Below are 13,036 nucleotides of genomic sequence, written 5' to 3'. Positions count from 1 at the left end.
CGCACACAAACCATGACAAACATAAGAACATTTGTGTTTATCTTTGGATTTATCTGATATTTCTAGTGGACCATTTAGAAGCTAGAGTCACAGGTAGTTTACTTAGACCTAAAAGTCACTTGACTTGCATTAATCAGGTGGACATAGATTTGAATCAACTCTACAGGGATACAAAGTCACACATTTCTGTTAGTTGCTTGATAACTAGTGTTAGGAAAAAGTTAAAAGTCAACTGTAGTGATGCCTGTGTACTGGTTGTACAAAGGATGAATCAAAGTAGGTTATGCAAATTGCGGATAAATTGTGGTAGGACTGCTACTTCATTTATACCTTGTCCTGTATGTCCTGCTGTGCTATTAGTGCTGAATGCCTCCTTCATTAAAGTCATTAAAGTTTTTTCTTTTATTAATGTTTTAATATTAATAAAATAATAAAATATTGTCCCCTATTTCCTGTCTCTCTTCAATCTGCTTTAACTTGAAGGACTGGAAAAAATCAAAAAGAGAAAAGACAAGATAGTGACCAGTACAGCAAAAACAGTACAGCATTTTTGCTTTTTGTTCAATACCACTACCACCAATACCACTCAAGGCACTCAGTGCTGATATTTACTTTTTTTGTGAGTGTGTGTGTCACTCTGTGTTGGGCAAGTGACACATCCAGTGGAAGGTGATGCAATACCTGATTGAGGTAGATGCAAGGCTAAAAACGGTATAATATAATAATATATTAATATAATATTATATAATAATATAACAATACTATAGACATAGAACAGATCTTTAGGTGTTGCACACAGTGCATTTATCTATGATATTCCTCATAAATTTATTTCTGACAAACTGAAAGTAATGGGCATATGGCCATTTCTCAAACATACTGTCCAATGTTGCATCTGCTGCTGCTCCATTCATCTCTTCTGTTCTGTAAACATTGTGTGTGGACATTTCTCCTCTGCTGTGGTTGTGGTCCTCTGCTGTGATTTTGGCAATTTTGTATAGGAAAAAAACCCACAACTTTAATCCGGGTTAAAATGCATTGTAAAACATGTTACTGACATACATTACTGCATTACAGTAATTAATTAAAGCAATATTAATATTACTAAAGCAATATTAATGTACACATACACATTTCAAATGTCTTTTTTTTTTTCTTTAAAAAAAAAAAATCTTTATTCGTATTCCATTTTTATTCCTTTAAAGTCTTGCTGTTTGTTTTGAAGTTGTTTTTGCATTATTTCAGATGAAAGTGGCCTCCTGGTGCACTGCATATCAGGCTGGGACCGTACACCTCTATTTGTTTCTCTCCTCAGGCTATCCCTTTGGGCAGTAAGTTCTCACATCTTCTTTTGTATTTTAATTCCTTTACCACTGGTGCCTCTTCTTGTTTCATCTAAGGATGCATTTGGTACCATCTAACACAAGTGGCTTTTGTAACCCCGCATTGAATACATCTGCTTGGTCATTTACTACAAGTATTAAAACTTATTTTTACTAACCTTCTGATGTCATAAATGTGATATTTTTTCTCAAGATGTAGTCAATATTGGAACAATATTGAACAATAAGCACAATTTTGTGATTTTTAGCACTGTGTAATCGTGCTCTAGACAGTTCTAGATGTGTGATTACTTGATAAGAGGACGGCCATTCTCTCACCAACAGTGTATATGGGAGTTTCCAGTCACAGGCTACCTCTTTTTTCCCCACCTTCTTTTTTACAGCTCTGAAAACACTTAACAATAGGCACTTATAGTTTACGATTAACAGCGCCATCAGAATCAGCTTCTGGCCAAGTATGTTCAAGTGGTTTGACTTTTTCACTTTGTTCTTAGTACCTATATCTAAATGGACATAAAGAAAAAAAAAAAACAAGGAACAAGAGAAAAACGCATGATGGAGTGCACTGAACTAAAAAAAAAATTGGGGATACAGGGGCTTAGTGAGGATGTAGATTGAGGTTGATACATTTCTATATACAATATATTATGAATTATTATTTACATGAATTACAAAATCACGTCATTAAGTAACAGCAGACACTGAATGAGGGATGGTTCTCACCATGATGTCAAACATTATACAGTAATTTAAACATCTCTCCAAACAATGTTAACCTCCAAACATTGCCCACCCATTTGTTAAAATGTGCCAAAGGTATTGTCTGAACAGAAGTTACAATATGGGTTAGCTATGAGTTAAATCTGTTGTTATCTACTAGGTGTAACACAAGACGCATGAATAAATTTATAGTAATTTTTTTTTTTTTTTTTTTTTTTCAGAGAATTTTCATTTCACGATGAGAATAGCATAGGTGTTTTACAAATCTTTTTGTCATGTCACAGGACGGCGCAGTACATGTCAACCTAGAACCAGGCGAGATCCTGTATCTGACCATTGCTTATGACTGGTTCCTTTTCGGGTAAAAATGAACACTCACTTCATTGCTTTTATCAATTCATGACCTTTCTGTAAGCTGTAACGCACAGCCTATGAATGACATAACGACACAAGGCATATTGCAGATTCTGCACTATACCGGTTGTTTTTTTTCTGAGCAGAGTTGATATGTTCCAAGAATTACATTAGAAGAATACCTCTGCTGTTTGGAATTAGCAGAGAAGATTTGGCAAATTTTTCATGGGAGCAACCCACACAGTCAGCTCTGCTGCTCATCTCGCACATGCCTGTTCCTTACAGATGTGGAACCATTTAAAACGGAAATAAACATGCTCTCCAATGGTATACGATTTATTGCCAATAAGTATTGTTACGGCAAAGAAATAATGTACTAAACACTAATTTCTTTACTTTTTGTGCTAAGTTTATGTGGTATGTTTTGACACGTTGAAGCTCTTAATTTGCATATTGTACAATACTGCCTTGTAATACAATAAATTTTGCATTTATTTCCAGTCACATGCTGCCAGATCGACTCTCCAAAGGAGAAGAGGTAACTTCGCCATCTCTGAATACTTAATAACGCTATTTTGTTCATGATATTTATTTATTTTCATTCTTTTTATTTTACTTCAATTTGGACATTACATCTTGAAACTATCTGGTACATTTTAACATTGAATGTAGTGGCTGACGTACAATAAAATACGAAAGACAAAAAACAACAGTTCAGTACAGTATAATAAAACAGCCTGACAGGCAAAAAGAGACAAAACAAAAGCAACAACAACCACAAATCAAAAAAAAGTGCATCAGCACCAGGGTCTTCGTATAGCCAATGCAACATGGGTCGGATGTTACATGCCCAATAGTAGGATTGGAAATCTGAGCAAGCCATGCCACCAGAGCATTTCGGCTGCGTCAGTAGGCCTTTCCCAGCTCTGGCAGGTTTATGATTCCAATTGAATGATTTAATAATGCTGTCCAGCTTACCAAAAATACTTGATCCTTGAAAACAGGAATATTTTGAAACAGATATGTTCATTTTGGGAGGAAAGACATTTCTATTGAATTAATTAATCTTGCTACTGACAGAGGGAAAACGTTTTAGAGCTGTTCAACTTTTGTCATGAGAAAAGGAAAGTTCTCTGTAAAAAGTAAAAAAAAAAATGTCTGGCACATTGATTCCAACATAAATACATTTTGAAGTTACTTTGAAAGGTGTTGAATGATAATGAACACGCTGCTTCATTGACTTGCTCTTGGAAAAGTTAATTTTATATCCAGAGAGCGTGCCAAATGTTTGAGCAGATGATAGGGAGTGGGAGGAGTCAGAGAGGTAAATCAAGAGTTCATCTGCATATAGGGAGACCCTATGTTCTTGGCCCTCTCTAAAAATCCCCATCAATTGTTTTTACTGGCACAAAAACAATGCTAACGGCTCAATTGCAATAACAAACAACAGGGGTGACAGTGGACACCCCTGGCGTGTGACACGGCAGACTGGGAAGAGTTCAGCAGAAAATGCATTATAAAATTCCACTTGTTCATGGTAATTATATAAATGAAAAACATTTTGACAGTAGCCGGATGTTATAGTATGTGTCAGTTCATATTTCAACTGGCAAAGCAAGACAATAAAACAGTAACATTTCTTATGGTCACTTTTTGAGATTGCAATGAACAAAAGCCAAAAACTAGTGAAATTTTGAACTAATGAAGGTCAACTTTTTGTCTAATTACTGTATTGTGTCAAGAAGTGATGGCAGTCATTTGGAAACAAGCAAAATGAAATTGCAGCTTCACTTGCAGATCGTTGTTTTAAGAGATCAAAGATAGATACTATTACTACTATTTTGTTTGTTTGTACAGGAGTCTTATAAAGCCTGTGGTGAAACATACATATGGTTTGTACATAACATAGCAATATAAGATAAAGAAATCAAAGCACAGAAATCCCAAATAAGACAATCTGTACTTTGTCAACCACTGTGTTCCCTTATTTATTAACTGTAAAATTGAATGTAATTTTATTTCACAGCTCTATATATATATATATATATATATATATATATATTGCAGTATGCCCCAAATCCAGTATGTCATGGTCTTCAGTTTCTTTAAAACAGAGATCCCTTAGTTATGCTGTAAGACCCTTCTTTGTGCTTCTTTTGTCTTTTTATACTGAACCGAACATTAGTCTCTGTCTGGCTCTCCCTTTTAAACATACGTTTATCCAGTTCTAGGACTGCCTTTTTTACAGAAGAGTGACACAGAGTAAAGCTGATTTGAACAGGCTGTAAAAGGGGCTACAAAATGTCCTCAACTAGAGCAGATTAATGTACAGGTTACTATTTAATTTACACCAACAGTTATTAGTCACAGAGGGGGAAATCTATAAAAGAAGAAACAGAAATATAAATATTGAAATCCAGAGTAGCCTTAGTACAAAAGAATGAGTGGTTACAGACTTCTCTGCCTTTCTAAGCTGGCAGTCACTGTAATATAGTTTAGCTGTTGTTTGTTCCTGATTGTAAATTAATAATGCTATGCTTCCCTCTGTGATCAAAATTGTTCTTTCTCCCTCAGATTTTCTTTTTTTGCTTCAATTTTTTGAAGCACATTGGTTCAGAGAAGTTCTCTGCTGTTAAGAAAAACAGGTGTGTTTTGCAATTTATTATGTTTTGTGCAAGTTTATATATGTCTTTTTTGTAGCTACCTGTAATTATCTTTGGTCAGATATTTTTACTCTTACAGGGAATACCTTTCTCATACTAGCTTATGTTTGCAAATGTCAAATGTGTGAATCCAGTTTCCATTAATCTTTCTCATTTTGATTTATTATCTTTATTTCATAATTTCTTCCATTTCTTTTAGAAGGAAGAACTCCCAGTTCAAAGACATTGATTTCACTGGGGAAGAGCTCTGCCAGTTAAGTTAGTGTCTCATACAGACCTTTGATGGATTTACCTCATTTAACTTCCAAATGATTTCTACTGAATGAGTTACAACAGTGTTTATTTTTAGAAGTCAGTGCTACTTGTTACTGTTAATTAATGTGAATTCAACATTTGAATTGATTAAGAGGGTTTGGATCAAAAGGTTGTGGTAAACTCTGCAAAATTCACTTAAATGTCTGCTTCCATAGTCAGCATAAAGTCAATAGTTTTGTTTTTTGTTTTTTGTTTTTTTTTTTTTTTTTTTTTTGGTCTTTTATTTTTTTTCCAAATCTTAATCCAACTTAATCCAAAACAGTTTGTTTGTTTTGGCTTATGGAAACATTGGGATGTTTTCCTGTTGTTTAGAGAAGAAGTAATACATACTGAACTTACAGGGCTCTGCTTTTCTGGTTGGATACAGAGTTAAGGGATCGTGGCAGCGTGACCAGTCTGAGCAGTGAATTTTCCCTCATTACTGAGGAGGTGGGCTCCTCCAGCCTCAACAATGACGTGGACCTACTCTCCACCCAAACCCAGGCTTCCAGCTGGTTGGTACATAATAAATTCTAGGATATAAGTATAAGAAAATCATTTAATTGATCTCTCGTCAATAACAACTGAGATTACAATATATGTGTCATTTTTAGCAAAAAATTATAGGGGGTGTAATGGTTGGGCCAAGTTGTTACATTTGATCCAAAACATTGCCTGGAATAAAGGATCTATAAATTTGACCACACACCAGATGCCAACACAATGTATGGATGTCCTTATGCTATAGGGCTAAGCTAGTTAGCAAGTAACAATCAAGTTGATAGGGAAAGATGGGTGGGTAGATCATTACCCCCTTGCTTAGGACGTGTGCATAATTTTTCAGCGATCATCCAACAATTCCTCAGTTAAGCCAGTCCACACAATAGTAGTATGAAAAGTTAAGAGATATACTTCAATTCTAGCCACAGCCCAGGTTTTAACAACACCATCAATTTAGTGAGCTAATCAGTAATCAATGGGGAAACATAACTTTCATGTACCAAGGTCACAAATTTATAACCAATCCTTATTGAATAACATAAGGTGAGCACCATTAATCAAGTAGGAATGTTTGTTTTGTTTTTTTTAATCTATAAATCCAGTTCATTTGTCCAATATTAGAAACCATGACTTCTTGATTCAATGGATCATGTTTCTGCATCAAAGGAGCACATCTGAACAATGAGATTTATAAATTTTCTACTAACCCAATGAGTTTGTTTTTTTTTTTGTTTGTTTGTTTGTTTCTTCCCTTTTCCCTTTAAACATGTATATGGACAAGTGCCAACAACGAACAGTTTAAATCATCATAATAATAATAATACAAATATATAGTCCTCTTAAAAAAAAAAAAAAGGGCGTAGGGGTGGTGGGCTATTTAAAACAAAAAAACCGTCATTTGTCAGGCAGATTTTGGGCCAGAAACACAAGCATTTTCAGTTCCTCTGGCTTGAGGCTGGACCTCACTGGGTAAAAAGGAGAGAAAATGTCTCCAGGGATTCAGCTGGTCAGAGTGGCAAGGTGTAGGGTGGTGTTCCCATTAAAGAATACGGGCAGAGGCGAACCGTCCTATTACGCAAACCAGGCATTCGCCTGCAGCCCCAGACCCCATACAAGGCCCTTTGGGGCCCTCCAAAATGCCCTCTCTATATTTAGATAGATGCAGGGGCCCCCAAATCACTGTTTGCCTGGAGCTCCCAAATGGCTAAGTCGGCCACTGAACATAGGTACAGATGTCCTGTTCAAGTTTGGTTTAACTTGCTAGAGTTATGGTAGTATAACATAACATAACATAAATGAGTCACCTCACACGAGGTACAGTCAACACACCAACAAGCGTTAGCTTATGCGTGGCTAAAGCAATGCACGCTAACGCATTATTAGTACCCAGCCAGAACAGTACAGCGTCATTACACTCACCCTCTGGAATTCACATGCAACAAACCGGGTGGACACAGGTGAATTTGGGGAAAAAGCAAAGGGTGAATACATTATGTATGCAGCTGCATCGGGAGGAAAATCAATAACATAACAGCACAGCATTTCATGGAGGGTTAGGGTTTCAAGGTACGTGCGTTCAATATCTTGGCTTTTTTTTTTTTGGCTTGAAACCAAAATAATCCCACAATGGAGAAGTTGTACTACGTTTAGAAACAAACCCCATCTCGTGCCACGTTTTCAAAATTCCATGTCAAAATGATGCATTAGCTGAAAGCAGTCTAGTACCTCCCCAAATAATCAATCGTCCAATCATAATTTAGCTGAAACCAGTTGGGCTTGCAGACTCCCTACATTATGACTGGACCAGTGGGACAGTGGTTTTCTTTCTTTCTTGATTACCAACACTAAATGGAAACTCCAGTGAAAACCAAACGTTTTCCATCTTAATGTTACGGGCATTTCTCAATACCGCTTCTCAAGAAACTACCCAACTCTCTTTGGATTGTTCACGTTAGAAAGCCGATTTGACTTTGTAACTGTAAATCAATGTGCGAGGCATCCTCCAATGGGACAGTTGTTGTTTTGATGTGCTGCATGATGCACAATGACCCTGGAAACATGTGATGGATGCAAATGAGAGTTACCATGCTTTGACCCATCTCATGAAAATAAACCCCACCACCCCTAAAGAATTGTGGTTAATTGTGGTTAAACCAAGAAATCATGATTATGTAAAAAAAAAAAAAAATAATGGTGAGACAATTATGAAATAATTATTTCATGCTTACTGATTAACCAAGCACTCTGTCTTTACCATAATGGTCTGGTGGCTATTGTTTTCCTGCTAGGGTTGCATTGAGGTGCCTGTCAACCTCTCACACCATGCTACCCACACTCGTAAGCAAGGACATGAGATACTTAGCCTCCTTCAGTTGGGGCAGAAACTTCATAACCAGCACAAAGAGTCCAATCCCTCTTTTCCAGCAAAGACCTTGTGACCTCAGACTTTAAGGTGCTTGCCCAACCATTTCACACATGGCTACGAAGTGTCCTTGTGCATGCTAAAACATCCTAGTCAAATATATAAATGTATATATAAATATAGACTCAACCTTCCTGGTCCCCTGTATCCTTTATTGACCTCACATAAAATTAGCTTTCTCCATATAGGGTTTCCCCATGAGATGCATGAGAAGTTTTCTGGAACACCAGATGGTTTGCCTGGATCTCCTTAAGGTCAATCAAAATTCCATCTCCATAGTTTCCTCAAATCTCTCCCATATATGAGGATGTTTTGCTCTATCAGTGCCCATTTTCCCTTTCAACACACCTGTGGTCCATATAGACCCAATTGTCCAATTCTTCAATTTGACAGCTTCCCTCATTGCACAATGAAGGAACTAAGCCTTCTATTGCAAGCCCTCTGGTTGCCACCATGAGTAGCACTGTTACTGTTTAGCCAAAACTTCTGGCGGCAGTGAAAACTGAAGATATTTTTGAAATTGCCTAACTCAACTGCAGCAGTCGTAGATGGGCTGATTAGGCCAAAGGTGCTCTGGTACCAAGCATTTATTAACCGCTTTAAGCTCAAACATGTTTTTTTTAAAACCAGTCTGTCCAAGAACATATTGACACAGCTGCACAGTACTGATCAAACTGGTTGCCTGGACCACGTGGTGTGATTAAGAGAGACTACCTCAAATCAAATCAATTTTATTTTATTTTATTTTACTTTACATTAGGCAAGTCAAGAGCAAACACTTTATAGAATTATTTTAAGAGACCCATTAAATCCCTCCAAAAGCAGACACTTTGCAACAGTGGCAAGGAGAAACGCCCTTTAAGAGGCAGAAATCTTGAGCAGAGCCAAACTCAAGAGGGTGGCCATCTGCCTCAACCTGTTCAGTTGAGAGAGAGGAAAAGGGAAAAAGAGAGGGTTAGCAAAAGAGGGAAAAGTAGGAAGGGGAGGAGGAGATTAAAGGGGGAAGGGTTACAGAGAGTGCAAGAGCAGCACTATAAATACATGCAAATTATACAGACGTAAGGAGTGATTAATGTGTAGTACCACTAAATGTATATTGGTAAATGTTAGAAGTAAGTGAAGATGTCATTTTCAGCAGAGGTGACAATAGGAAATTATTAATACTGTTTAAAGATAACTAATGGTAGCTATGGCAGTAGCAGGTATTGAGTATGATCATGGAGCAGAGATGATTCATCAACTGTCAGATGACAATCAGATGTGTGTGTGTGTATATATATATATAGGGGAAAAGAATTAGTCCAAAAAGCGAACCTTTTGGAACTCCATGATTGTCCATAGTGCTTGAGGAAGAGCCATTGCTAAAATGAACAAACTGATCTATGTGATGAATATACTTTAAACCGGTTTAGTGCAGTTCCTTTAAGCCCAATTTTTATGTTCCAGTCTCTAAAATATCATGGTCAGTGGTTTCAAATGCAGCACTAACATCTAACAGGACAAGTATGGAGGCCAATCCGCTGTCTGAAACCATTAGAATGTCGTTGGTAACTTTTACCAGTGTTCTTTCTGTGCTATGAGCCTGACACTTCAAACACTTCAAAAAAGCCATTCCAATGCAGATGCTCAGATAATTGGTTTGCACCTGCTTTTTCAAGAATTTTTAAGCTGAGCGAGAGGTTAGATAATGGGTTTTAAGATGCTGATAAACAAAGAACAAGCACAAACTAGATCTTCTAACTAGATCAATGCTACGCAAGTTGAAACCCAATTTTATGGTAATTTACCCCATTTCGTGGTAAGCAAAATTCCTGGGAGCAGCCAGGGAATAGCCCACACAGTGCACCAGCACCTTTGAGAGTGAACGGTATGGATCAACCTGAAAACATACCAAAAATGAAACATTAAATATCAAATCTTGATCTGTTTCTATACATTCAGTGAAAATTTGAGGTTATTTTAACAATAATTGCCAAAATTATTGGTCAAATGATGTTAAATTTTTTTGACACACTGTATTTTATAACGGCAACTTTAAAAGCAGTACATCTTCAAACTTTAAGTCACTAGGGAAACCCATCTTTCTATGGCTAAGAAATGAATGGAATTACTTAATGGAATGTTCATTGGGGTTCATGTTACATTTTGTAACATGAACCCCATTTTGGTTGGAATCAACATCACTTCGTCAGCGCTGCAACAGAGACGGGCACGAGCGAGTGACTGTTGGATTACATGGAAATGAATTAAAAATTAATATTGTACTTAAAACCATTAAGAATCAAAAAAGAAAAGTAGATTTAAATGTGTTGATATTGTATCATATTATTATTTATATATTAAAAAAAAAATTCTCAACCACTGTTGTAACCGGGCCGGATGTGATGTCCATTCGGGCCGGTTCCGGCCCGCGGGCCGTCACCATGGCACCACTGACTTACATCTTGCATTTGGTTGTAAGATCCTGAGTAATATGATGGTCCAAGAGAAAGCAAACTCCAGTCAGTATAGCCAACTATATTTTGTTTTTGTTGTACATCATGCAATTGTTGATATTTTCAGTCTCATAACATCACAACCACTGATGCTCTATTCTCCTTTCTTCTCAGGAGAAAAGGCACCACCTCCTCTCCACAGATGGTGGTTTGGAATAAGCAGAACCCATTGGACGAATGCCTCCCACATCCACTAAATGAAGCCAGGTCTTCTAGCTCCTCTTCCTCTAACCAGTCAGAGCACGCTGGCACACGTACTGGGAGCAGCCCATTGGCTGTACCTGGGAGAAGGTGACTTGATGCAATGTCATCATGTGGTCTAAGTTTGCATTACATTTTATTTTTATCCATACACTTGTCAGTTGTGTAAATTTTGTGTTATTACCAGAGGAATAGTGCTTGATTGAAAATCTGGCAGATCTGGAAAAAAAATATGATCATGTTTAATTTCTTACTGTGATTCTAAGTCCACCTTTCATGTCTGTTCCTAAATATTATTCAATTCTAGGTCTTTGAGGGACAAAAAGGAAAAGGAAAAGTTAAATGCTTATTTTACAGAAATAGCATGGCCGTTATGAACAAAAAAATCGTGACTTGAAAAGTTACAACATACTCAGACTCATGTCAGACAAGAACATAAGCAGACTGGACAAGGTAGTTAAAAGGTTAGGTCTGTGCTTTGTAGGAGTCTGGACTCACTCAGAACTGTTGGGGAGAGACTCATGAACTGAATGATGCAGAGCATCTTGGATAATGCCAATTGACCCCTCCGTAACATTCTGACCATTACCAACCAAAATTACTGCAAAAGACCATGTTCCTGATGTTTCACACAAACATAGTGGCAAACCTAGAAGATTCTCAGGCCAAAGTATTTGCTCAAAGTTTTGTACTTTTGAACACATTTTTAAGTGTTATTCCATAATACATTCATAGACATAGCTGAGTTTGATGCAGCATTTCTGTATTGTTTGGCGGCATCACCTTTTTTGTACATCTGAGGTGGTTCTTAATTTAATGAAATAACAAGATTCTCAGCTATTTCTGTTGTTGCTCCCAACTGCCAAGCTTTGAGCCAGATAAGACCTGGCAGTGCTGCTCAATGTGGTCTTCCAATCTTCCAAATCAGCTGTTGCGTTCCTCCAAAGTTTCGAAAAAAAGATCTGAGTTTTCAGAGTCTTTTGAGGTTGCAGTTTTATTCAAAGCACAGCAAGTATTTGAACAAACAGCATGAGTGGTTTGGACCCCGGAGACAGAACCCAGAGAGCACACTCCAAACACATTGAGGAATGAATCTTTGTTCCCCTATGTATATGCTTCTTTGAGCTTTAACCCTCTATCTACACTTTTCCCTCGTCTCCAAGCTTCCTGTCCTCATAAATTTTCCCTGGGGGTGGTCCTGTACTGATCTATAGGGGATTGATCGCTTGGCATCGACTCTCTGAAGGGGCTGTCCTTAACGGCGGTCTCCCTTCCTCATGCAGTTGGCCTGGGACCTCTCGCTGTTTGTTAGTTTCGATGGTCCCTTGAGGTGTCTGAATCTGGCTTGCTGTCCTGTGCATTACCACTGGTCCAGTCATCTGGACCAGTATGATACAGGTTGTTTAGGCATGGCTCAGTCTCGCCTCCATCTGCTCCTTGGGTGTTAAGTGTTCCATGACCTCCCCCTATGGTTACATTGTAGCCAGCGGGTATGGGTTTGGCGGTGGAGTACCATAGTTTCCTTTTATGATCATCTGGTGACAAAACAGAGGACACGTTAGTCGTATAACTGTGGGGTTATATATTATTGTGTACTGACCCTCTGGAAGGCTGTTCTTTCTCCACCAGTTTTTTCTTTCATTTTCTAGTCTTCCCTTTTCATAATTCATGGAGTGGTATGCCAATCATCCAGTCTGTATTTTCCTTTACCTTTGTGATATGCTTCCCTTACTCTTTTTATGGTCAACCCTTACTGACCCTGAATGTGCTATCTTGTCATGTATGGAATACTGGATGAGTACCCCTAATTTTATTGCGATCACTTGTTTAGTCTCACCCTCAGTTAGCAACATTTTACAGTATCCATTGCAATGATCAGTGATTGGTATGGATTTGTCAGTGTATGCTATGACTACCTCTTCTGGTTGAGGTATCACTTGGTCGTATGAAGTGAGATCGCAGGATAGACCTTTCCATAAAGTGAGATTGTCTTGTCCCTGTGTGATTATCTTAATATCTTTCATTCGTATCTCATAGGGTTCT

The 13,036-nt window shown here is 37.6% G+C and overlaps 1 protein-coding gene across 4 annotated transcripts in view; it reads left to right on the top strand.

The window, feature by feature from the left end:
* The window catches only part of mtmr14 (myotubularin related protein 14), a 46,712-nt gene that overhangs the window by 18,183 nt on the left and 15,493 nt on the right, over positions 1 to 13,036 (top strand). For all 4 annotated transcript variants that reach the window (XR_003840709.1, XM_029501140.1, XM_029501142.1 and 1 more), the window contains exons 11-17: positions 1,246 to 1,331; positions 2,348 to 2,424; positions 2,919 to 2,955; positions 4,992 to 5,062; positions 5,280 to 5,338; positions 5,763 to 5,889; positions 10,907 to 11,083. Coding sequence is in view for 3 of the 4 variants with exons in the window: in XM_029501140.1 (XP_029357000.1) it covers positions 1,246 to 1,331; positions 2,348 to 2,424; positions 2,919 to 2,955; positions 4,992 to 5,062; positions 5,280 to 5,338; positions 5,763 to 5,889; positions 10,907 to 11,083 (634 nt within the window). In the remaining variant the exon portion in view is untranslated. The remainder of the gene's footprint in view (positions 1 to 1,245; positions 1,332 to 2,347; positions 2,425 to 2,918; positions 2,956 to 4,991; positions 5,063 to 5,279; positions 5,339 to 5,762; positions 5,890 to 10,906; positions 11,084 to 13,036) is intronic.

The sequence above is a fragment of the Echeneis naucrates genome, chromosome 5, assembly GCF_900963305.1.
Source record: "Echeneis naucrates chromosome 5, fEcheNa1.1, whole genome shotgun sequence".
Lineage (NCBI taxonomy): Eukaryota > Metazoa > Chordata > Actinopteri > Carangiformes > Echeneidae > Echeneis > Echeneis naucrates.
The sequence above is the reverse complement of the archived record's forward strand: the minus strand, read 5'-3'. Positions and strand labels throughout refer to the sequence as shown.